Source organism: the organism of the source record quoted next, unplaced genomic scaffold (assembly GCF_019419815.1).
Source record: "Pyrus x bretschneideri cultivar Hongxiangsu unplaced genomic scaffold, Pyrus_bretschneideri_v1 Contig90, whole genome shotgun sequence".
Classification (NCBI taxonomy): domain Eukaryota; kingdom Viridiplantae; phylum Streptophyta; class Magnoliopsida; order Rosales; family Rosaceae; genus Pyrus; species Pyrus x bretschneideri.
Window position 1 is genome coordinate 480138 of NW_025999832.1, and position 26423 is coordinate 506560.

Here is a 26423-nt window from a genome sequence, read left to right on the forward strand (position 1 = left end):
AGGATTGCTTTAACCCATTTCTCGCTTAACTTCGGAGTTCTTATAAAACCCGAAGCCAGTGAGCTCCCAAAAGGCCTCGTACTAGGTAGGGATGAGAATATACATATAAGGATCACTCCCCTGGGCAATGTGGGATGTCACAATAAATTGTCACATCCAGGCCCGAGCAGGACCATTTCCCGGGCCCGACTCCACCGTATCACGATATTCTCCGCTTTAGGCCCTAGCACACCCTCACAGTTTTATTTCTAGGAACTCACACTAGAACTTCCCAATGGGTCACCCATCCTGGGAGTGCTCTCGCGCGTTACTCGTTGAACTTCGGAGTTCCTATAGAACCCGAAGCTAGTGAGCTCCCAAAAGGCCTCGTACTAGGTAGGGATGAGAATATACATATAAGGATCACTCCCTTGGGCAATGTGGGATGTCACAATCCACCCCCCTTAGGGGCCCGACGTCCTCGTCGGCACACCACGGCCAGAGTTAGGCTCTGATACCAAATTGTCACATCCCAGCCCAAACAGGATCATTTCCCGGGCCCGACTCCACCGTAGCACGATATTGTCCCCTTTGGGCCCCCAGCACACCCTCACGGTTTTGTTTCTGGGAACTCACATGAGAACTTCCCAATGGGTCACCCATCCTGGGAGTGTTCTCGCACGTTACTCGCTTAACTTCGGAGTTCCCATAGAACCCGAAACCAGTGAGCTCCCAAAAGGCCTCGTACTAGGTAAGGATGGGAATATACATATAAGGATTACTCCCCTGGGCAATGTGGGATGTCACACCTATGGTATTGTTCTTCCTTGCTAAAAAAAAAAACATTTATGGTAAAAAACCAACATACAATTCTACCGAAAATTGGGTAGAATCTCCCTAAAATATAACATTTCTCATAACCAGCAAACAATTATATTCATACATATCTATCCAACCAATATTTTCAACAATTAACAGTAGTAATGGTGGGAAGGTTGATGGTGGTGGTGTTAGGTGGTCGTAGTGGCGAGGTGGAGTTAATGGTGGAAGCATGGTATGAGGTGGCAGGGAGGACAATGGTGGTAGTAGATGTGATGGGAATTTATAATAAAATAGAGGAAAAAAAAATAAAACCTATCAAAATCTTGAGGGGAGAAGTATGATTTGTCATTGCATAAAATGCACTATTAAATCCCTCAAATCCGCTAAAATTCTTCACCTTTCAAATCACTTTAAATTCAATTGATTTTTGAATGGCCCAAAACTTTTGAGAAAGTCCCCTTAGACATTCTCAAGTAATTAAATACAGCTTGATTTCTACGGACTTTTATAAACTCATTTACAATTATGATTGAATACCAACAAACTTTCATTAAATTCTTTAAAATCTTAGTTGAATACCTTTAAATTTTTAAACTCCTTTAAAACCTCTCAAAACCCAAATTGAATACACCCATACTAAAAGCCATACGCATTTGGAGAAATATGTGTTTTATACATAATTTCTTGGCAAATTAAGATTCTGAATGATTCTTGGATCAAAAATTCCAAATTCATATACACATTGACTTGAACAACTGATTTAATGTATGTAATGTATACACAAGGAAAGCTACATAAGGGCGATGAAGGGTGCCCCCCTCCCTTCGCTAAAAAAGCTGCCCAAGAGCGCTGGTTCCACCCCTTTGCTCTTGTCGGAAGTGAGAAATGACACTTTTGTGTGCTTAGTTTCTGTTGCTGCACAACATGTTTTGGCCTGGATTTAAAAAAAAAATTAAAAATTCTATCTAAAACAATGCCGTTTCGATGATTAGGTTAAAAAAAAAATTCAATTATAGGAGGACCTCTGGTCCCCTGTTACCTTCAACTCTGTTTCCACTTACTAATCAAAAAGCAGCAAGGTGTGTTATTGTCCTCCAATTCCCAACAAGGTGTACAATATAGTATATTGTACTCTTGGATTAAGAGTCTAAGACTTTTTTTTCTTCATTATATAGTACATAATAGAACAATACTATAAGAAACAGTGCTTAAATCCTCCTTTAAATATTCCGAATAGTCATTCGAGTATTCCAGGTAATTCCCAACAAAGTGAGGTCACTGAGTTGGATGAAATATTGGCTAATCTTCCTACTGACCCTAGACGTAGAAGTTGAATGCTTGATTAGCCACCTAAATATTGTAAAGCAATTCGTGGACACTATCTTCAAAAATGATCATTGTCAACCTAAAGATCACACATCATGCTAAGAAAAGCTAGCGACAATTGATGTTTTGTCACCCGTTGGTTTGATATTTTTGAGTGGTTCGAGTATTGTATGTAAAAGATGTCTCATTTTACCGTTATTGCTATCTTTTCAAATATGATTTTGATCAAGGGGATATGCCCAAAGTGATGGCTTCACTAAGAGGGTTTATAAATTGAAAGAAAGAACTCGAAAATTTTTGAGATCATCAAGGAGGTGTTAGAAGTCTTCATAATAAAACTTTACAACAAGCTAGAGATTTGATGACGCAAAAGCAACACATTAGACATTTGTGATTAAGCAAATCAATGAAGCTCACATTAATTATCACACTTAAATGAGTGGTGCACCTGATTGCACAAGATGGTTGTTGCGACAATGTATGCTGTTTCGTAGCCATGATGAATCGTTGAAATCAAGCAATAAGGATAATTAAGTGGAGCTTATGCAATTTCTTTCTTATGAATGCTTCCAAAAATCTTTAAGTATACTTCTTCCAATATTCAAAAGATCTTATCAATGTTTGTGCCATTGAAACTATTGTTGCAATCACTAAAGATATGAAAGGTGCATTTTTCTCTTTTGGTTGATGGATCACGCGATGTTTCAATTAAAGAGCAAATGGCGGTAGTATTGCATTATATGAATAAAAGAGGAGAAGTAATTGAAAGGTTTTTGGGTGTTCAACATATCTTCTCTACAAGTAGTAGGTCGCTTGAAGAGGTCATCGAGAGATTGTTTGTTACAAAAAAATTAAGTATGTCCAAGTTACGGGGACAAGGCTATGATTGAACTAGTAATATGAGAGGTGAGATAAATGGCCTTAAAACAAAGATTTTGAACAAGTATCCACAAGCTTTTTATGTTCATTGTTTGCACACCAACTTCAACTAATTTCGTGGCCGTTGCAAATGAAGGTGAGCATGTTGCTATTTTTTTTTCAACAATGCTAGTGCCTAGTAGTTTGGTCAATATTATTGGATCATCATGTAAGCGTCGTGATGCATTTAGAGAGAAATAACAAGAACAATTTAAGAAAGCTCTTGATATTAGTGATCTGGCTTGTTGAATAAAGAGAGTAGTCTTATGTGTCTTTGTGATATACAATGGAACTCACATTATGGTACTATAATTAGTATTATTGTTATGTTTGAAGCCGTGGTGGAGATGCTTGAATGAATTACAGGTGATGGCAACCAAGACTACTTCGATAAACCAAATAAGTTATTTAGAGACATACAAACTTTTGATTTTGTGTTTCACCTTTTTTTTTATGAGACTTATATTGGGAATTAGAAATGAGTTATCAAAAATATTACAAAAGAAAGATTAAGATATTTTGAGTGCGATGGCGTTAGTGGAAGTATGCAAGTAATGACTACAATCCTTGAGAGATGACTTTGAGGACTTGTTTAATGATGTACAAAAGTTTTGTGAGGAACATTAAATTATTGTTTCTAACATTGAGGATTTGCATCTCGTACCTAGAAAATCAAGAGGTAAAGCTCCAAGACTCACAAAGTTCCATTACTAACATGTGGATCTCTATTTTCAAGTCCTTGATATGCAACTAAATGAGTTGAATGACTCTTCAATGAGGTAAATACCGAGTTGTTTCTTTGTATGGCATATTTGAGTTCAGTAAATAATTTTGCATCTTTTGACAAAGCAAAAATTATTCGTTTAGCCCAACTTTATCATCAAGATTTTGATCATATGGACCTCATGAATCTTCCAATTCAACTTGGCAATTACATTCATGATATAAAGATGCATAGTGAATTTTCATCATCGAGAGATATTAGTGATCTTGCAAAAGAGTTGGTAAATACGGGGGGGGGTGCAAGCTATATGTTACTGTATAAGCTTCTTATATTGGTTTTGGTGTTACAGGTTGCAACCGTTTTGATAGAGAAAGTTTTTTCTGCTATGAAGATTGTGAAAACATCATTGCGTAACAAAATGGAGACCAATGGTTGAATGATAGCATGATTGTTTACACTGAAAGATATGCATTTGCTTTTATTGATAGTGAACCTATTATGTGATGTTTTCAGGACATGAAATCTCACCGGCAACAATTGTAATTTGTTTATATTAATATATTATGAAATACATTACTATATAAAGGAATTTCGTTGTTTTCATTTTGTTGAACTTTGCATTCTTTTAAATTCATTATTCCCTCTGTAATTCCTGGTTTCACCAATGAATGTATATACTTTTTAAACAAAAGATGGTTGTAGGGATGTGATTTAACAACTATTTCGTTTTTAAATTTCAGTTATTATTTTCACTTCAATTTTGTTGGGCCAAGAAGATAACACAGCATGCCCAGCCCATTCAACAGGCAAGAATACATTTTCCAACGTCGGCCTTTCCCCTCTCATCTACATTTCTTCAATTCCAGAATCCAGTTGCGATCGAATTTGTTGGTTTAGGTACGAAGAAGAAGAAGAAGCAGTTTGCGAAATGGCAGGGAGATTGAGCAACGTAGCTTCCAGAATCATGGGTGGAAGCGGCATCGTCTCACGTTCTGTAGCTTCCTCCCTTCGTCTTCGCGCCGACATGGGCCTTCCCGTCGGCAAGCATATCGTCCCCGACAAGCCCCTTCCCGTAAACGACGAGCTCGTCTGGGACAACGGCACGCCGTTTCCCGAACCCTGCATCGATCGAATCGCAGACACCGTCGGAAAGTACAAAGCTTTGGCTTGGCTCTGTGGGGGTTTGAGCTGCTTTGCTGGTCTGGGTTTGTTGGCTGCGTGGAACGACAAGGCGTCCAAGATCCCTTTTGCCCCAAAAGTTTACCCCTACAACAACCTGTGAGTGGAGCTCGGCGAAGAACCCTAGGTACATCCAGCGGTTGGTTTCTGATTGCTCATTGTGTGGTTAATGTTGTTTCGGTTGTGCTTTTTTTGATTTCTGTGTCTGATATGGTGGTTCTAAATAATGCTGAGTCCCTCATGCTCAGATAATTGGTCCATTTTCGGTACTGTGATCTTCAAACAAATCGCGTTTCTTGTTAGTTTGAATTTCGCGTTAAGATGCAAATTTTCTAGTTTTGTTCTCAGATTTAGGTCATAAGGGTACTGTATTATTTACAATGGATAACTGTTTGCAAAATAATAATACTTTGAGTAATGTAGCACTAACAAACTAAGCCGAAACCCTGGACTTTGGTCTCAAGAGTCTGTTTAAAGTCTGTTTCGGTTTGGCTTGTCAAGAATTTAGAGTCGGGCCTGTGGTTCATAACTAATCCCACCGATTTCCTCCCAACTTAACCATCTGTGCAGCCCTGCAGGTGTTGGTTTTGATCACAAATGGCATTGGTTATGAGTAGTGGAACCATTTATTTATGAGTAGTAGTCTACTTTGTCAAGTTTCCGATGTGGGATTGCATTGTTCAATATGGCATGGTATTTTTTAAGGGTAGAGCATAGGTTGGAATGATGCATCTTTGATTTGATTCCGAAGTTGTGTTTGAAGGGTCATCCTGTGTCTTTGCTTGTGTTTTCGAGGATATAATAACAATAGAGTTGAGGGCTGATTCATGTTGAGTTTGTTTTTGTACGAAAGGATTGTCATTTCTGAAATGGAGGCTGTAACGTTGAAGTACTTTATGGATTCTTCACTTGACGGAGTGTATATACATGGTTAATTGGTTTATAGTTGTTTGAAAAATGTCAATTGAATTGGACAATTGAGTTAATTGGTGTAGATGTTCTTTCGCATAGCTGATTGAACAGATGCGAAAGGACAACCGTCCTACATTATAATCGTTTTAGTTGTAACACTAAAGTGGCTGTTGTAAGACTAAGGCGTTTCTTTCATTCAGTCAATGAGAAAATTGAAAAGAGAAAGGGAAAACATATGGACGGTTGTGTTCCAGGAAGCATATAGCTTTGAGTTCATTTCATTTGTTGTGATGATAATCCATTGGTTTTGAGAGAGAAGAGAAGGACGATGCTGGCCATGAACTCTGGCCGACATCTTCATTTAGTGTAAGAAACTATTGAACTCAAGCATATGTTGAGAAATGAACAAGTAATAAGAGGAAAATCAAAGACGTTGCTCTAAGATTGCTATAACTTCCAAGCTTATGAAACTGAACGGTCATGGCGTACACACACATAATACATATTTTAGCACTCTCTGTTTACAATTTTCTCCCACTCAACACATACAGGCAACTGTGTGCAAGGTCAAAAGATGAGCTTGATCAACCATCCGAAACTCCGTGAATGCGCTTGAGACTATCTTTGTAGGCGATACAATAAAGCCCGATTCTTGGGGTATATCGTCTTTTTCTGGATTATTCCATTTTCATAAATGTAGATTTTAGTGTGTCGATAGTTATTCTTCATAAACTTTACAAGTTTCTGCAGACATAATGGGTCAAAAATTTAGTAGTGCTACATATATAGAAAGATGGAAACCCTACATACTACTTATGCGTGTCATTCTTGCGCATGTGCCATGCTCAATTTATAGATATCACGAGATTCACAAGTCACAAGACCGATTTGGGTTTCCTTTGCATCGGCAACAATTACAACATAAGAAAACCGCGTAAGGCTTTTAAAATTTCCCTTTGACTTATGTTTCATTGACACAAAAACGCGCGTGTGCATATACAAAAGTAAGGGTAAGATTCATGTTAGTATGAAATGAGATAATATGCAATGACAACAATAAGACTTCTTCTACCAATCAAGCAACTAAATTTATACGAACCATCCAAGTTCAAAGTTCAATATTGTTTTTCCTGAAAAAAAAAATATCAGCCAATAGAACAATTAATTTCATTAATTTGAGACGTGTAAAAGACGAGGCTCTAATCAATTCAATAAATTCTCAATGCAATGCAAGCATTTTTCGTCTGAAATTTCTATTTTATATAGCTTAACAGCAAAGCATGAGCGAAGAGGTGGTGTGTCACAAAATAAGTTTCAGTGGCCGAATTAGGTGTGGGAAGTAATTGAGCTCAAAGGAAATTACAATGTATGCGACGTTTTAAGGCAAGTAAGCCAATTCTTGCAACGCTTAGATTGATTAATAACGAGTATTGAAAGTTTGTTAATCTTCCCTCATCTTTTAGATCAAATAACGATTATTGAAATTATGTTCCAAAAGAAGTTAAACATTGAACATCCTCATGCTTTTAGCCACTAGCTTTGACCAATCTAGTGAAACTGAACCTGACGATTGACTTGCTTTGCGCCACAGGTGGTAAAGGGGTTCCGTTTGAGGATGGCGCCATGAATTCATCCACGAATTCCTCTACGCCCCCATCACATGAATCATTGGAAGGAGCTGCTCCATCGCTAGAGTTCATTGGCGTTCCAACTGATGCACCCTCTTGTGTAGCCGTAATCTTCTTCGCCAATGCCAGCTCCTCTACTACTTCAGAATTTGATGTACTAGCAGCAGCAGGCAAGCTATCGATTGGTGGATTGCACCTTAAAGAAGCTTCAGTCTCATCACTTTGATAAGGAATATCCCTTGGGATTTTTGTCTTTCTCAAGTTATTACTGTTTGCATCCACACTGTCACGTATTATGGAACATGAACTGACATTGCTGCTGATACAAGGGCTAGCCTCACAAAATTCTTCATCACAGCAACGTAAAGACTTAGCATGCCTTGAGTCAATCTCTACATTCTTATCCACCCGCTTTCTCTTCCGCCCACCATCTGATCCATCTAAATCAGTTTTGCCTTCACAGAATTTATGTGGTTCAGATGCTCCATAAACATTTGATTCTGAACCCTGCATTCTCCCCCAAGTTACTTTAGATGGGCACAGAGGTCAAACCCCACCAGGAAATACAAAATTAGGAATGCTTCTATGGTTTACATAGGATACACAGATCTCCATTCCATGTTTCCAAAATGCCTAACGGTTGACATCAGCTTGCTTAAACTCCTCAATTGTTCTTCTTATGTCAAAGTACCTTTGGCCATCATCGGCAGGGACTCATTGACTTCGTTGTGGGCCCATGAAGAAAGAGCTACTAAAACCTCTTGATTTGTCTGAAAAATCCCCTAGATGTGGGTGACATTGCAACTTGCCACAAGTGTGCCTCTCAATCTTCAGCATTATTTGACGGATACGGGACTCAACCCAGCCATTCCATGCTCTAAAGTCATCATCATTTTCTGCAGTGATGTCTATCTAACGGCTACAAACAAGAGGGTCCCTTTAAAGTTATAATAATTACGGCTACAAACGCGCCAGCATCTCATGCGCTGTCAGCACGCGCGCCACGAGTACATCAGTACTTGCCTTCCTCGCAAAGGCCAGAATTTTGCTGGTTTTCTTCCTAACTTCCAAGGCTAATTTTTAACTCAATACTTAACCAAACTCAATGATTTAAAAGCCAACTAGAAGCTAGGAATGTGGGGAAGAGGTTTATACTAGTTCCAGGTCCAATCGTGGCCGGAGTTGAACGGGGGAACGGCCTAAAAGTGGCATGATGGTCACGGCCAAATTTTCCAGAAATTTGGAAATTTCTTCCCAACTTTCATAGCTAATTTTTAGTTTGATACTTAACCAAACTTGATGATTCAAAAGCCATTTTGAAGTTAGAAATGTAGAGAAGAGAGTCGTACCCTTAGGAGGCCTAACGGAGATCGGAGTTGGCCAAGAATTTAGTCTAAAAGGGGCCAAATGGGCACGGTTCCTTGTTTTTCCAGAAATCTAGGAAAAGTTCCATTTCGTCCTTTCAGTCACCACACCCTACCAAAACAAGTTTAAAACCCTAAGATCATTGACAAAAAAAGAAAAATAAGGGAGATAAAGTGCTCCCGAGGCCCACTTTAGTCATGGACAGAAGAAACTCACCGGAGATGGTCAGCTCGAAACAGATCCTTCCTCGGTCCGTACACGCCCAGAGAGCTTAGTTCTTGAATGAGGGTTTGGTAGTTGATATAGTAGTAATGGTTCAGGGACCTAAGGTGGTGTGGGGTGCTACGGTTGTACCTCTCGGTGCTTGCAAAAGAAATAAGAGAACAGGGGAAAATGGAGGGTTAGTAATAAGGGTTTGAAATAGGAGAGAGAGGTGAGACAGTGCATTTATGGTGGCCTGAGAACTCGCTGAGGTGGTGCTGGTGATGATGGACCGGTGTTGCTGCACCTTCTGTACAGTGCATATAACTTAGAGATGGAGAGAGAGAGTTTAAGAAGGATGGGGATGAAAGCTGAGAGAGTTAGAGGAGAAAGTGATGTGGCAGCCATCTAGTAGAGGAAATAAGATGGGGAGATTTGAAAAAATGGAAAAAAGGGTGTCCCGAGAGATAGGGAGACACAGTAGTGGTGAAGGAGTAGGCGTGGGCCCCACATGTCTCACATACAAAAATATCTTTCAAAATAGAATTACTAATACACCCTTTACAATCGCAATTTTGTAAAATCTTCATCGTAGCTTCAATTTCGATTCCGTTTCCACCTACGCGTTCGTACCATTGAGTACTTCGAGAATACGACAAAATAGTAACTCTTATGCATCATGAAAATACGGTCAATGAAAGTCAAAATCCTTGCCTTTAGGGACATTTCCGTCAATTCACTCATTTAAAATAAATTGTTAAATTAGGGACAGGTTGTCACAATCTACACACCTTAAAAAGATTTCATCCCCGAAATTTGAAATCATTTGCTAAACATAAAAACTTCAAAAAAAAAAGAAAAAAAAAGAGAGTTGGGAGAAAGAATATAAGTAAGAATCAAGTTAGAGCGGCTACACAAAAGAGAATGTCATTCTGTTACGATTGGATTGCAGTGATTCCTCTTTCATGCCTCCAAACTTAAAACTTTCCTTCTCCTTCAATACAATACTACAATATAAAATTCTTTATGAAAACATCGAGTGAAAAATAGATATATAGTAACATATCGTCAAAATACGTATATAAAATAATGTACAATTTAAAATAGTTGTGCTAAAATCAAAACTAAATATGAAATATTTTTCACCTACGTATGTGTTGCGTCACGTACTCCGAAGATAAGTGTGTATGTAGTATCTTTGGGTTGAGCCCAAACAATAAATAGGTAAATATATAACAAATAAATAAATAAATAAGTATCCAAACGTAAACGGACTTACCTATCCACTTGCTTAACGAATCCAACAAATAAGTTATCATTATTACGGTTTGCAGCCCGCGATATCAACCGCCCATTGTTGTCTCGATAAGCAAGTAACAAATTCCCGAGGGTGCAATATTACCATCTTGCCCCTCATTGGGAAATACATATAAGTCGTCTGATTAGCGCCTCGACCGCGCTCACATACTACCCTCTCGGGCAACATCGTCAATATTATAAAATTTTCTATATTGTAATCTCGATCATTCAAATACATATTCGCAATACTCTTCTATCAATCATATGCTATGCATAAGTCTCGATACTGCATCTCAACAATGTCATACCCAAAACCAAAAATTGTAACTGTAGTTACAAGCAACTAAAATAAAGATAAATATATGTTACAACCATGCTAATTATAGAACGGACAAAATGCAATACGTCCACTAAGGTCTGGGTAGTTCATTTAGATTGGTTGTTAGTTTGACGGTAAAAATGTGATACTGGACAAAAACTTAGTAGTCATAACCTTCAACAGGGCTTACCAAGACTTGGAAGTGAAACACACATCACGATGAGGTACAATAGTGACATGCATACCATGAAATCAAACAATGTAGTTCACAATGCCTTAGCGAGTAGCTTCATATTGAATTTCCCCCGGATTTAGCGAAAACTATCTAGAAGGCTAAAAGAACAATCAAGAATTTGAGAGTCAAAACAAGTCCATCAATCTAGAATAGAAAGTAACTAGATTAATGCATAACATCTCGCTACCACGGTAGCTTCTGGAATATTCAATCACCAACGGTAATGATTCGCTTAGTAAACTATTTGTAGGGTGATTGAAACATTAATGTCAAAACTAAAAATTTTCCTGCACAATTTGTCTATTTCAAAATTAATACGAAGTGTAGTAGAAATCTGGGAAAAGTTCCATTTCGTCCTTTCAATCACCACACCCTACCAAAACAAGTTTAAAACCCTAAGATCATTAACAAACAACGAAAAAGAAGGGTGATGGAGTGCTTTCGAGGCCCACCTTAGTCGTCGACGGAAGAAACTCACCAGAGATGGTCAACTCAAAACAGATCCCTCCTCAGTCCATACACGCCCAAAGAGCTTAGTTCTTGAATGAGGGTTTGGTAGTTGATATAGTAGTAATGGTTCAGTGACCTAAGGTGGTGTGGGGTGCTACGGTTGTACCTCTCGATGCTTGCAGAGAAATAAGAGAACAGTGATAATGGCTTGAGAACTCGCTGAGGTGGTGCTGGTGATTATGGATTGGTGTTGCTGCACCTTCTATGCAGTGCATATAACTTAGAGATAGAGGGAGAGAATGGATGGTGAGGGTGTATGGCCTTTGGCCTCTCTACATGTGCGAAGAATAGAGAGAGATTTTAAGAAGAATGGAGATGAAAACTGAGAGGGTTAGAGGGAAAAAATGGCATGGTAGCCATCTAGTGGAGGAAATAAGATAGGGAGATTTGAAAAATGTGAAAAATGGTGTCCCAAGAGATAGGGAGACATAGTAGTGGTGAAGGAATAGGCATGGGCCCTACATGTCTCACAAAACAATACAAAAATATCTTTCAAAATGGAATTACTAATACACCCTTTACGATCGTAGTTCCGTAAAATCTTCATCGTAGCTCCAATTTTGATTCCGCTTGCGCCTACGCATTTGTAATGTTGAGTACTTCGAGAATACGACAAAATAGTAACACGTACGTGTCACAAAAATACGGTCTACGAAAGTCAAAATCCTTGCCTCTAGGGACATTTCCATCAATTCACTCATTTAAAATTAATAACAGTGTCAAATTAGGGACAAGTCGTCACAAAAATTGATTTGCCTATCCAATTGCCTAAATCATTGAAGATGCTCTAAAATCTTAACAAGAGTCGTAGATCAAATAATCTAACGGAATCTAACGACTTTTGTTTGAGAAATGCTAAGGAGACTCTTTCAAAGTAAGACTCTCTATGGAGTCTTTGCCACCGCCAGAGCCAAGTACAAAGCTCTGGTGGGCTATAGCATAGGGAGAGTTTTAGTTCTTTAAGCTTATAAATACTAATCACTTGGGCTATTTTATAATTTTAATTTGCACAACCCGCCTATCAAATAAAAGTATAAATCTTAGAGCTGTTTTTAGGAAAATAACAGTAAATAAGTATTAAATAAACTCATCAATTTGACCAATACTAAAATTTAATAGTGATAAATTAAAACTTCCATACCTTCCTTATTTTATTCATTTGAAATTTCAAAGGCTAGAAGTCTAGAAAATAAACTACAAAGTTCTTACTTTAAATTATTAATTTCAGGGTTATTACATAACTTTATGTAGTCAACCAAAAAATAATAATAATAAGTATTTGATTTTGAAGAAATAATTTTAGCTTAGCTCACTCACCGAATAATTCTTGGCTCTGTTATTGCTCTCTGCAACCTCACAATTTAACGTCAATCAACATGCCAACATTATAAAATATTGTTTAAAAACATAAGATGACAGAGATTCTATGAAGAGTCCCACTTTTGAGAGAATCCTCTTAACATTTTAGGAATACATGGGTTGTAAAAGTACAATATGCCATAATTAGTTTAGCATATTTAACTCGGACTATTGTAGGCCCAAATATAACCCTTAGTTTTTATTAATTTTGAGTCTGTGAATCTAGATCATCAAATACTTGTAGCATTTAATGCTACGTATCATCGAAGCGGAACGCAGTTTGAAGGAATCTGTTGATTGGGGGTTATACGCTATACAACATTCAGCTTCAACTTATTACTTCCAAACTCATCATAGCCGCAAATTTTATTTGATAAAAATCAAAGGACAAGATTGACTGAAGTTGGGTAACGCTTATCATTTAACCTCAGCGTCCAGCATGTCTTTCTTGTCTGACATCTGTTCAAGTTCATCACTGATCCTTCTTTCTTTTCAATTGTTTCTGATTTTCAGTTATCATTTTTGTGTTAGAGATGGAGGAGAAATACATACGAGAGATATGAGATGTAGAAGAGTGAGCACGGTGGGAGAGATGCAGAGAAAATGAAAACTAAAAACGAAAACTATTGTCGTCATGCATCTCCCGCATTCATCCTCATTTTCCCAGCAGTCACTAATGCTGCGTACAACAAATCACTATAAGAAATTGTCAAGTTTTTCCAACTCTGCATGATGAAAAGAGAATTTATAATTTCGTATTCTGGTAAATAAATTTTATTGTGATTCAAATACAAAAATAAAAAAGGAAGGGAAAAAAAAACTCGATTTATAATATACATGAAGGGCAATGACACAGCCCATCGCGAATGATGGCATTACAAAACTCTGGGTAGCTTGCGGTTGCAAAAACCACCCTCTTTTAACAAAAATAATCAGGAAAAAATAGAGCATTATTGAATTCGACATCGAGACGCTCATATCCTAACTCCTAGCCAACAACATTCCGTATATACCAAAAGCAAATATTTAGCTGTTCTGATTTTTGGCAGCAGCTGCAGAATCTCGCCTCGTGTTGATTCTCGGGCAAAGCTTGAAGAAGAAAGATGAACATGATAAATGCTGAAAAGTGAAACGGCCAAATATGCTTCTTGCCAAAAGCTTCACCAAGATGCATGAAGATCAAGTTTTCCTGCGTAAATGATGTACTGTCAAGTTAACAGAGTAGCCTATTGTACAAATGAGATTGCATGAGAATTCGACAATGTGCATCAGCTAACAGAGAACCACTATTCTCTACTTACACCCAACAAACTATTCTTTTTTCTTTTCTTTTTCCCGCCCCCTACATGTGCTTCAACAGTGGAAAACTTCGAAGTTCGAACCAGGAATCCCTCTCCGCATCCACCTCCACCAACTTCCTCTCCCAAAACCCAGATTCCTTCTCTACTCTCTCACCTTGAAGCCTCCATATCCAGTCATTGCTCTGGTTTTTTTTTTTCACTAGGTTATAGAAAATCCAACAAAAAGGTGAAAAAGCAAGGGAAACTATGTTTATTTTCAATTATTTTGGTCTGTAACTATTTGATTTGTGATTGTTTGAATACAAATGTCTAATCTGTAATTGTGGAATTCTCTAATTATCTAAAACAACGTCAGCCCCATTTCTGTGTCCCTTGCATGCCCAGTGCAGCCCAAAACTCCGGCGATTGGTGAGCCACCATTGGCCCTGCAACCTCCTATTCATTTGGGCGTTCATAACAGGGCTGGGTGCAACAAAAAAGGGCTTCAAGTAAGAAGACTCATCATACTGGGCTAGTTGATTTTGCGGCTGGAATGAAGATCTTATACACCAAAATGAATTAAGGGGGCGGCAAATAAATAGAACAAAAGCTGGGGGTAAAAAATGGATGGGGTTGTAACTAGGGGGTTATCCATAATTTCCTAACCATTAAACTCTGTGATGCACCTCCTTCACTTGAGACAGTCTTCTGGATATAATAACCACCAATAGGGTACCACCAAGCAGACAACTACAGAAATACAAATGGCCTCATCTAAATGCGGTAGATCCATAAACGTAAAAGGAGTATCGACAAGCCAGCCACATTTGAGAATGACAAGTTTCTTTGATACACATATATCCCAAAGTAAGACAGAATTGCGCATGGACTTGGCAACCCAAGCAATTAGCATAAATTTCACATGATTGAAGAAGTTCATGAACTTACAATTGGCTTCCTTCAAATTTAGATGCATGGACTTGGTAAAGCTTTCATCTGCCATCATCTTGCTCATCTGTCTCCTCAAGAATAACATACTTTGCAGCAACATTTGTTGTGACTGGTTCCTCCATGTCATCTTCACTTGTATGACGCGCCTTTAGCTTATCGTATCTGTAAGATAACATGCATAAATAATCATGAGTGAGACTTACGTATTTAAAAATTCTTGTCTTTTACTTCATCCTACTTCCATCCAAGCAGAAACTACTTCCCTACACACTTCCTATCATCTCCTTTTCTCCCCAACTATATATAGACAAAACCAAAATTTACCTATCATAATTTCTTTGCGTCTCCTGCCTATATTGTTACTCATTCTCACTTGTAATTTTATGTATTTATTCAATTACTGAAGGTAGGAGGTATCCCACTACATATTTTCAACAGACTAATGGATGATAACAATTTTCATGACTGTTTCACTTTTGAACATGCTACAACATAAGCAAAAGAGCAAACGATTCTCCCCAAACTGAAAGAGTACTTACTTGTACCAGTTGAATAAACTAACACCAAGCATAATTATGAAGAGTCCAGCTCCCTTCAACCTGGTAAATTCATCATGGAAGTAAATGACTGCAACCTGAGTATGACAAAATGATAGGATCAGAAATCAAAACAAAATTTTGGCCTCCAGGATAAATATATGGACAAGTACAGAAACCTGATCAGCATCAAAAGAAGACAAGAACACAAAATGATTAACATAAATTTTCAACTTCTATGATTCTATCCACTAAAATCCATAGACTCAAATCAGAACATGTACAAAGCATAAAAGAAAGATCTAGCATGTGAGCCAACCAGGTTGTTTGCAAACTCTCCCATGGCATATAGATCTAGGATCTAGTAGATCATGAATGTAAAGTTTACGCATAGAAAATGTAAACTAAGTGGGAATTAAATCAGGCATCACTGCAATCTGCAACTAGTTCATGCAACTCCTTAATTAATTTATGAAATCTAAGAGATAAAGCTCTAAAACATGAAACTATCGTATTAAACTATTAATGCAACCAGCTTAGTTGCTCCTCTCTTCACGCAATCAGTGGCATGAGGAAGTCTTTTGTTTGTTGCCACTTGATAGTTTACTGTTTTTCAAATCAGGTAGGAAAGCAGAAATCAATGATTAGATATCAACCATAGAATCCAAACATATTCCAAGCCTTGGCCTCCCAGTTCCACACCACTCAAGTTAACTCAACTATTCCTTCATCTCCAAAAGGATAGGCCAGACAATCAACTGTTATTTGAGGTAAAAAATAACTATAGTGATACATGCATATAGTTCTCCCTCTGATATAAACTGTTCAGGCATACAGACAGTTCGACAACAACAGAATTCACATGCATAGACAGGTAAACTGTAACTAGCAGCCACTAGCACGAATCCATGCAGGGATGGAAAGCATCTCACCTTCTACAGAAAAGACATTGACAAAACACTTCTCAACCTAAAACTGAAATTAGTCTAAATAATTTGTTAGGACTATATATTCACACAATGTGAATAACTAAAGAAAAGGAAAAAAAAAGAAAAAAAGAAAAGGATTCTGTTTCTCCAAGTGAATGTGGTTGTAATGCCAATGAAACCATTTGGGTACATAACAAGTACACACATAAATAGAAGTTTCACTATTTTTTTGCAAGACAACTTTTTCAGGCAGTGGGTATACCACTAGTCAGGAAAGTAGACTCCTAAGGTTCTACATATCCAACATCTTGTTTGTTTTTGACAATTAGGGTAACAACCAAGATTTACAACATTGATAGGCTCATAACATGCTACATATTGCAATAAGATGATGCTTCGTGATCAATCCCTACTCTAAAAGGAAGTCATTCTAGCATTCACAAGAGTAGAATCAAGAGACAACAGTTACTTGAATCTGCTTAACAGCACTGATGAGCCATTATATATAACAGTACTCATGTAATTCTTAAAAGAAACAAACAATATATAACTATGAGATTGTCCAGCTTAGGACAAGTAGGTCCAAAAGGTAAGACAACCAGAAATTTAGAAGAAGGGACCAACATAGAAAACAGAACATACCAATATAGTGACAGCCTCCTTAACAACACCTGCTATTGTTACTGTGACAGCACTCGTTACGGAGACAAGAATGAATTCTGTTAATACCTGCAGGAAAAGGAGAGCTTTGTCAGCCTAAAACCTGCTTGATAATTATACAGTGTAAATATATGCATGTATGTAACCATTCTCTTATAAGATCGTAAAAACACCTCTGCTTCAACCCTTCAATTATATATAAATAGCAGAGATGATTTGAGTGTATATCTCAACTCCTATGTGTCTCAGCCATCCATATCCAATCTAACCACTAACCAAAAAAAAAAGGATCTCTATTCAAGGACCTTATTACACACATACTTGGGTGTTTAAAATCAAAGTAGAACTTAAACCAGGAACTAGTCAACACATATCCTGCCAAACTTAAAGCAGCCCCTCAGCCCTCACATAATACCCAAATTTAAAGTCAACAACAAAAGTCTTAAGTATACAAACATAAGGAAAAAAAATACATTTTTGTAATAAGAAAAAGTTTTCACTATTCTCCTACCATAAAAAAGGCAAGGGTTCCACCAAAAAGCATCAGCAAGCAACTTCGACCGACATGCCCTGGATTGTTGAAGTAATTGTTTTTTCTAAGTTCATCCCAGGGATCAAAGGCAAGAGAGAGAAGGGCAGTCAATACTGCCATCACTGGGGTCAAATAGCTCATCAATGTAAGCGGATTTCTCAAACCTGGAGCAATTTAACAGAATTACTGTAAGAGTATGTTATGCAAAGAGCAGATAGTCAGATAATGTCCTGATTCTTATAGAAATACTCCCATCTAAATAAAATTGACACCAGGAATTAACCTGGTGCGAATTGCATCTTAACTTGACTGCATGCATAACTATAACTATTCCAGTGCCAAAATCTTGTCTAAACCTATCACCAATGGTAATCTCTCAACTTGGTCCAGTTCAGTTGGGTGAGATCATTGGAAAATAAGGTGGACCTTCTTTAAATCAAGTATGAATTTTGTGCTACAACGTGGTGACATCAAGTATGCATTGATGCTCTTATTTCAAAAGAACTTGTAGAATTTACAAATCAAAATATTTGTTTAAATTATTAGAAAATGGAAAACTGTTACACTTGGCAACAACGGCAATTTACTTGAATAAGTTGTAACTCTAGCAGGGACTGGCCACATTGACATGTTATTTCTATTACATGTAATGATGTCACCATAGTGGCAACTGATGACCCTATACAAGGTGCAAGAACTCTTTTGAAGACAACAGGTGAAGTATATTAGTGAAACACTGCAAAAATATTGAGATTGCAATAATATCAATTAAGACTTACCATAATCTTCTTTCTTTATTTCGATTTTGGGAAAAAGTTCACGAGCGTTGTGCATAACAAAGTAACCAATAAAATCATGTAAGAGCATGTAATTATTAAAAGTGAAAAATGGTTGAAACCGAGTAGCACATAGAAAACAAACCTGCAAAAGAATTTGTGTCATGCACCAACGGAAGCCAGACATTACAGCAGCAAGCATGACAAAAATGAATCCCCAAAAGTCAAATTCTGTCTCTTTTGCAACTGCACATTATTCAAAATGGAAAGATAAGAAAACATTAACATCGGAAATCATAAATGATTAAAAGTTACACCTGAGAAATTTTCTTAAGAACCTAATTAAAGCAAGAACTAGTGGCATAAAAATCAAAAAAAAATGGTAAGGGTTTAAATTGAGGTCTCAGTTGAGATACTTAAAATCTCAAAGTACCTTTACATGTTCAAAAACTTAGTGATCAATCTGCACTGAAGTCTAAAACAAACAATAAGTTTTTAAAAAGTATCTATAAGTTCCACGAATGTGATCACAAAGAGATCTTATTATAAATGGAACCTGACGGGGACCTTGGTTATTTCCATAAATAGGCCAAATCCAACAATAGCAAGACTTTAGGACAGATTTAGTTTAACAAAGAGATGGCGTAAAAGCCTAATGATAAGTTCATTAAAATTAGAAGTATAAAATGTCCTGTTCAACTTTCTTTCAAGCAAACCCAATATTGTTGAAAAGATTGATGAGAGGGAATGGAGTAGAGATAAATGAAATGAGAAGCAAGAAAGAAAGGGGCAGGGAGGGAAAGAATCTTTCATCCTGAGAATTGAAATATAAAATTTATAAAATGAAAAGAAAATATGTGCATATTGAAATAAATTATATGCTAAAGCTTGTTACCTGTTAATAGTATTCCGAGTGAGATAATTAATATGATCCCTGAAAGTCTAACACTTGGTGACTCCAATCTATGAAGCAGCGAATTTGCAGTGCACAGCAGGACAACAGTCACAATCAGAGAGAAAATGAAAGTGGCGGAAACCAAACAATAAGCACCAACGTAGAGGGTTTCTAGACAACAATTTGTAACACCCATTCTCAAATTTACTACTTAATTGAGGTAATATTTGATTGAGAGGCCGCATAGATTCTTACGTTAAGAGTATGAATCCCAAATCAGGAAAATAAGGGACCTTGCATGTGCTTGGTGTTATGGTGGAACCCAACTTTCTTCATCTTAGGGGTTCATTATCAATTTATCAGTCAAAATAAATAAAGCTCATAAAAACAAATTTTGTGCCCTAACCTAACGACTGACTTCAAGCATGCAAAATCTCAGAAATGGAAACTGGAAATGATAAACAAGAAAAGAGAGTATTTATTTTAGTTTTCTTTTTAGTCATGTCTTGAGGCTTGGGGTGTGGCACAGTGACTTGCATGATATAATTTATCGTTCAGTTCAACACTAATGTTGACCCAGAATAGATTTTATAACTATAGTATAAGAAATGAGGGAGAAGAATCACTCAAGCACCAATAGGGATACCAGAAAAGCACTGGATTACATACAGCAAAGACTGGATAGCATTCAGGTACGGATATTTATGCACATGATTAAGGAATCTGGGTACAAAACTCTAATGGCAAGAAATTTACCTGAAAGCAAAAGCAAATAGAAGGAGAAATATAGGAGCAGCTGATTTACACTGCAGAAGTGGAAAGGGAAGTCAGTTGCTGACTGATAAAAGTTGAAAGATGATAGGTTGTGGATGTGTAGAGAAAGTAACCAACCATTGTGGCAAATGTGACAGATATAAAAACAAGGGATGCGTTGCTTAGATTAACATCCATTGCTGTTCCAATAGCCGTCGGTACAACTGTGAAAGGCAAAGTCCATCTGTAGCATTAGTTGATAGAAAAGTTAATTTACTAAATAACATAAGAAGTATCAAGTATATGACCACAAACTTATAAGAATAGAACGATATTTGTAAACACTAACCTAAGGCACTAAAGGAAGTGTGGCAAATTTTTGATAAAGTGTCTATGAAAAATTAAATGCCACGCAAAGAACTCTGATTTTGACGTAATCTTTAGCAACTCTGTTTCCTTTATAACAATTGTCATTTGCGACAAATAATAAACGAGCTGATGCAAGTAAAAGTTGTTAATACTGCACTTGTCCAATTATAAACAAAAGCTCTGTTTCTAAACGAGGAAAAAAAAAATGCAAAATCAGTCCCAGCAGGGAAGCAGAAAAAGCAATGCAAGTAATCTGCATTTGAAATTCAATAAAAAAATAATTTCCGGCTTCTCTACTTATATAGAAAGTAGAAACTCAACATTCAATGGTATAGGACACACAAATATGTTTCTATCCGTACAAAAGCATGAATGCTTTTAATCTTTGATATTATATATACTACATATAATTTCAAGTTTCTCAAAATTATTCTGATCCTGTCATTCGGTACAATAGAGTCGCCATGAGGACACAACCCAGGTTCACAACAAGGATTCCACAAGAAGAAGAAAAATGGCATGACTGGCTATGTGATCGCAGTACCAATAGTAGTTAAATGGACAGGAAATTTAGACGTAATGCACATAATTTAAGGATTGTTATGAAAACAGCAGCAAGGTAAGTATATTTAAGAATGAGAAGGAAGATTATCTACAGATCATGCGTACATATTTCAGACGGTAAACAGTCCTCCAAAAGGTTGAACAGTTGAAGATATCTTTCAGATCTTGTAATCCATCTAGTTAAAAGAATTAACTTGACATTTATAAGATTCCGGTACTCTTAACAGTCATAAGAAATGGACTCTAATTGAATATTTTGGCCAATAAACCCAACTAAATAGTAGCACCTAAAGGCTCATTAAAAACAACTAAACAGAAGAAATAACCAATGACCACAAGAACACACCCCAGAACCTTGACAAAGACAGAGAAATAAGAAGCAGTTTTCAATGCAAAAAAAGATATAAAATCAAGTTAAGAGAGCCTAATTTAGTCTGTGGGGGATTCAAATTGGGAGTTCAGAATTAAAAATATTTCACACTAAATGTTTACAAATATGTATGATGTGTCCTGGATCATGTCTCCATACTGTCTTCTACTCTACTCTGTTCAAGAATATATCATGCTGGCCTGTGTTGTGTCATTATCGTTCCCATGTCGATGCTTCACAGATTATGAGAGAACCCGCAATATGTACATGCTTCATGACCTAGGTCTAAGATTCCTCTAAAAACTTATACAAATCTACATTTGTTGGTTTGAGAGTACATGTCACTATCTTAACTTACACGTGTCCTTAAACTCTCTGCAGTCTGCATCCTTCACCACTCCCCACCTCACCCCCCCCCCCCACCCCCCCCCCGAAACAAAAAAAATAGGAAAATATATACTAAAGGAAGATTCTCTTGTTTTGACGGAAAATCCTAAAGAAAAGAAAATAGTCTCTCTCCCAAATTGATCCCATTTCCTCCTTCCAATAGAAGATTATCTTGTTCTGTTCCAACCAAGCACCACCACCAAAGGGACAAAATAGCACGTGCACAATGTGAGCACCTAATTAGCAACATTAATCAGACCGTGTTCTGACAGCACCAGATTTCAGTTTCTCAGTAACACTCACACCAAACCACCTCCAGCAGCCAATTCCAAATCAGCAATGCAAAATAAATGGTCTATACTTGCTCTCTCTCCTCTTTATAAAACACGCACATGTAAATAAACATGGAAAGGGCCATATTTTCTGGAGTATGCCACATGTTTTATTATCTTTCCATGAACCACCAACATGAGAAAATTTGCACCGTAGTTGGAACACCAGTGTTCCAAACCAAGCCAAATGGCTCGAATGGAGAATCGAATTGATTGGTGGCCAACTCAACTGAATATGGAAATATTAGTACGAAAAGGAAAAGGAAGGATGAAACACCACGATCTTGAGTCTACTCAATTAGAATGGAAAGAAATATCACTTAGAGTGGACAAGTCTGCATTTTCTAATAATTGTCTATCATTCAAGTTTTTTACGAAACTGAAGGTTCCATGAAATAACACGAAGTGAAGAACGGGAGGCCAAGGAGTAGATGGCAGCATTGCAGTTTAAAGAGATTCTATTGAAGATAACCTTGAGAAATGTAGTTCCAAGGACTTGGGAAAGAACCTTTCTCCGCAAATCGAGAATCCAACCCATTGGCTGAAACTCCTTATTTGCTCCTAATGACTAAAATCACAAGGAACATGCTCCTTTGGATATGAATATGGCGTGTATGGCACAGTTCAAACAAAAAAACTATCGTTGCTTTGCAAAAGATCATTAAACGCATTGCATTCTCTTTGCAGGCCACAATTATTAGAGTTATGGATGGTAGCATATAAATTTTACATTTTGCATAACAAAATACCACTTGAATCTTCAAAAGAAGATAAGAGAAAAAAAAAAATGGGGAAACTAATCCACATAAATGCTCCTATTTGAAAGAGAAAAAAAAATAAAGTATAGATCCTAACAAACAATAAAAACACGGAAACTGCAAACCAACCAGCATCTGAATTAAAAGATGAAAGCACTAGGTTATTCAGTAAAGAACTTCACTCAATTTACCAAATTGGAATAACAAAGCAAAACAAATATGACTTTACCTTTCACGAAGTAATCTCTCCATGACATAGCAACACGAGTTTGGAATCTACTAGACCAAAACCATGTGATTCCCTTTGACAAAACAGCTTGCATTGTGAAATGAACTGTATTCATCAAAAAGGGAGCAGGGAACTTCCCCAAATTATCTCCTAACAGACTTTTATTGTACCTAAACAATCCAACATTGAAAACCACAGGAAATAACATTGCATCAGTAAGTAATTTGAATATTTATTAACTACATACATCTGATGATTAATAGAGACGAGACGTAACTTACAAGGTCAACAACAGGCTGAAAGTGTACCATACAAGTACAAAGAACAATGTCTTCAACACATTTGTAAGAGTAATAGGGTTCTCCGAATTGGGTGGTAATGCTTCATGGTCATGCATAGAAATAAAGCTATCTACACCATCTGCCTTCCTTGCAGACCCATTCTCAATATCAAAGGGCAAATACTCCTCGTTTCCGTTTGCACCAACCTGGTTAGCAGCAGAATCCATGGTATCACCACCGTTCAAGTGCATATTTCTCTTCTGAGATTTTGTATTGTGGTATTTGTCCTTATCTAAAATATTGTGTGCTAGCTCACCCTGTTGGAGCTTGGGCAATTCAAAGTCAGACTCTTCTTCTGCAGTCGCATCTGTATTTCCTAATAGACGATCAAAATGCACTGTCCCATCTTCATCGCACCAGCGAGAGAATGAGGGCTCCCTGCGATGGCCTGACGGGTGGCTTCCACTCTGAGCGTAGTTGGCTTCTGTGTACCCGACCTTTTTTGTGGTCAAATCACTCTCTACCATCTCCTATCAAGATCTAAATTAGATCCATCTATACCCTACAACACAATCCAATCTACCAAATGGCCTATGAGGTTTCCGTAAAAGCAGTCCAAAGCATTGTCTAGCTTAACCGCACTATATTATCTAGCGCATAAACAACATTCTGAGCACGAGTTTCTTGGCCTAAACTCAAGACCCCTCCGAAGCTCCTCTAGAATTTCCACCAAATAACATAAAGTAATCAAACAGGTATGCTTGGATGAATGTGAAGACTCCTCCAACGGTTCCTATTCAGATAAAAAATTCCATCAACAAAAAGCCAAAATTGTCCAATATAAGCTTAAACCGAAATCAACGAGACGCAAGAAGGAAAATTCTGAAGGAAAACAAAGAACCGAAAACAACCCGCTACTCAGTACGTAAATGATTAGCTGAGTTCTTGTAAGTTTTCCCGAGAAAAGTTTGGGTGGATCATAGAATTTATAAGCAACCAAACAGTGTTGAAACCCAATGAAATAAAGTGAATAAAGCATTACAGCTGGATAGCAGGTACCAAACCCAAAAAACCAACTTTGGGTCTGTTCCTTAAAGCATTGAGATCAAATGAAACACGAATGAATGAATGAATGAAAAAAAATGGATACAAAAAGTAGCTCATCGGATTATAAGCACGATCCACAAACTCAAAGGCCACAATCTTTAGCTTAATTCCATCAGATTACACAGAAATATACAAATAAAATATGAAAGGTCAGAGTTAGAAATTGAATGCCAGAAGAGCATTGAACTGACCTCAAATTTTGCGTGTTTGCCACAGAGAGAGAGAGAGAGAGAGAGAGAGAGATGTATAGAGCTGAGGAGGAGGAGAGAAGGATCCAATCTGGGAGTTGTTTGGTCATTTGTTTTAATTAAAATTTGATGTGAGATTAATATGTATACGGTGTTCGTAAATTGTGTGCGGTGTCGGAGGGAATTTTTTGTCAAATAACGGAGGGGTATGAAACGGTGGAAATGTAGTTGCCCAATTATATTTCTCACTCATGATGCACTCATATTTCCCATAATCTGAAAAAAATATTGCGATTTAGTACTACAGTTTCCATTGATAAGTGAGAATTCTTAAATTTGATTGTGAAGCTTAGCTCATTCTATCGTATGTAATAAAAAAATGTCAAAAGCGTTTTTAATTTAAATTAAAACAAATAAATTTGTTATCATATGGTATTTTATTATCCTAAGAAAGTATAGTATTTTGATTTTTATATTGAGCTTGGAAATTTATATTTTGGTAGGATTTTGTTTTATTAGGTAGGGTTTTATTTTATTTTTTTTATTGGGTAGGCATGAATTGAAATATTCGGATTTGGTGGATCGTAGACTCAAAGCCCTATTAATATTTGCTTTATTTCTAAGATACAGGTTGGTCACTGGTGCACTGCATTCCCACCGATATGATTTTGAGTCTTTGACCCAACTTTTTATTATTATTATTATCACCAAAAAGAACTCATGATGCATATATATATATATAGAACTCAACATTCTATCAATTAGAATATTAGACCATATGTAAAAGGAAAAACACGTTAAATTTGTAATCGTAGATTGTTCTGATATTTAAGACATTTCCTCTAATTTAATGAGTCTCGAGTTCAAGTTTTTTAGCGTAAATTAATATAATAATATCAATTGTATCCGTGAAATTCAAACATTAAACTTCTTGTTTACGAAGAGAATATTGTCACATTTCATAATTAGTTTTTTTCTTTTTTTAAAGACTATCTCGTATTGACATGTCATACTTTTATGCTGTGAGTTGTTATTAAAATGAAATAGTTCACCAGTATACAGGTATGATGGTATTTGGGGTTGGTGCAAAGCAAACTTGCAAATGAAAATATGATGGGAAACTGTTAGCATTCAAAGTTTGGTACGAAATTGAAGGTAAAGTGTATTCCAAGTAAAACTCAATCATTATAATAATGAGGAAGTTATTTTCACACACTTTTTTGTAGCTTCTTACATATTTTTTATTTATTTATAACCATTAGCTTGAATAAATTAAACGGAATTAGCAAACAAATTAAACAAGGGTGTGCAAGAAACTAAAAATGATGTGTATTTATCATTTCCCGTAATGATAATAGCTTGTCCCCCTAAAACAAGTGAGGGTTCAAGATGCGACACCCTAAGTGAGTGGTACAAGAGAGGATGAGACCAAAAATGTATAGAAAATATAAAGAAATACACTCATACCGTATAAATTTAATCAATTAGATAATACTCAATTACATCAAATATACAAATCAATAAATAAAGGAGTATACAAAAAAGAGCAAGGAATAATTTGGCATGTGATATCAAGAATGGCATTTTTTTTTTCATTGTCTTAAAGTCGTAGACGCCTCCCACGTGCAAGTTAAACAAGGCATGCCCCAAGGATCCTTATCATTTACCTCGAATAAATTTGCTCATTGATTCTACAGTGGGGCATAATTTGCTGAGTTTTGTGGACACGTACTTCAAATACAACCAAATC

At 36.8% G+C, this 26423-nt stretch overlaps 2 protein-coding genes and 1 pseudogene across 6 annotated transcripts; 1 reads left to right on the forward strand and 2 right to left on the reverse strand.

Annotated features, from left to right (window-relative positions):
• Positions 1 to 4697: 4697 nt before the first annotated feature.
• LOC103955122 (NADH dehydrogenase [ubiquinone] 1 beta subcomplex subunit 8, mitochondrial-like) lies at positions 4698 to 5051 on the forward strand. Its single transcript, XM_048576740.1, has one exon. It carries the CDS (start codon positions 4698 to 4700, stop codon positions 5049 to 5051), a length of 354 nt encoding a protein of 117 aa, XP_048432697.1.
• A 2335-nt stretch (positions 5052 to 7386) lies between these two features.
• LOC103955148 lies at positions 7387 to 14255 on the reverse strand (annotated as a pseudogene).
• On the reverse strand, positions 13510 to 24881 carry LOC103955121 (probable sugar phosphate/phosphate translocator At1g06470). Of its 5 annotated transcripts, XR_007255471.1 has the most exons (14): positions 24677 to 24881; positions 23379 to 24171; positions 23098 to 23267; positions 20227 to 20312; positions 20092 to 20141; positions 19336 to 19403; positions 18586 to 18686; positions 18444 to 18456; positions 17644 to 17828; positions 17115 to 17201; positions 15547 to 15641; positions 15005 to 15169; positions 13949 to 13965; positions 13510 to 13896 (listed from the first exon to the last, which is right to left on the reverse strand). XR_007255471.1 is itself a non-coding variant. In XM_009366996.3 (13 exons), the coding sequence occupies exons 2-12, from the start codon at positions 23903 to 23905 to the stop codon at positions 15049 to 15051; spliced, it is 1503 nt and encodes a 500-aa protein (XP_009365271.2). In that variant the 5' UTR covers positions 23906 to 24171; positions 24677 to 24880; the 3' UTR covers positions 13510 to 13965; positions 15005 to 15048. The 5 variants fall into 5 exon arrangements, 4 of the variants coding, with proteins under 4 accessions (XP_009365271.2, XP_048432716.1, XP_048432717.1 ...); XM_009366996.3 differs by having other exon boundaries at positions 13510 to 13965; positions 24677 to 24880; XM_048576759.1 differs by lacking the exon at positions 24677 to 24881 and adding an exon at positions 24290 to 24585 and having other exon boundaries at positions 13510 to 13965.
• Between the last annotated feature and the right edge of the window lie 1542 nt (positions 24882 to 26423).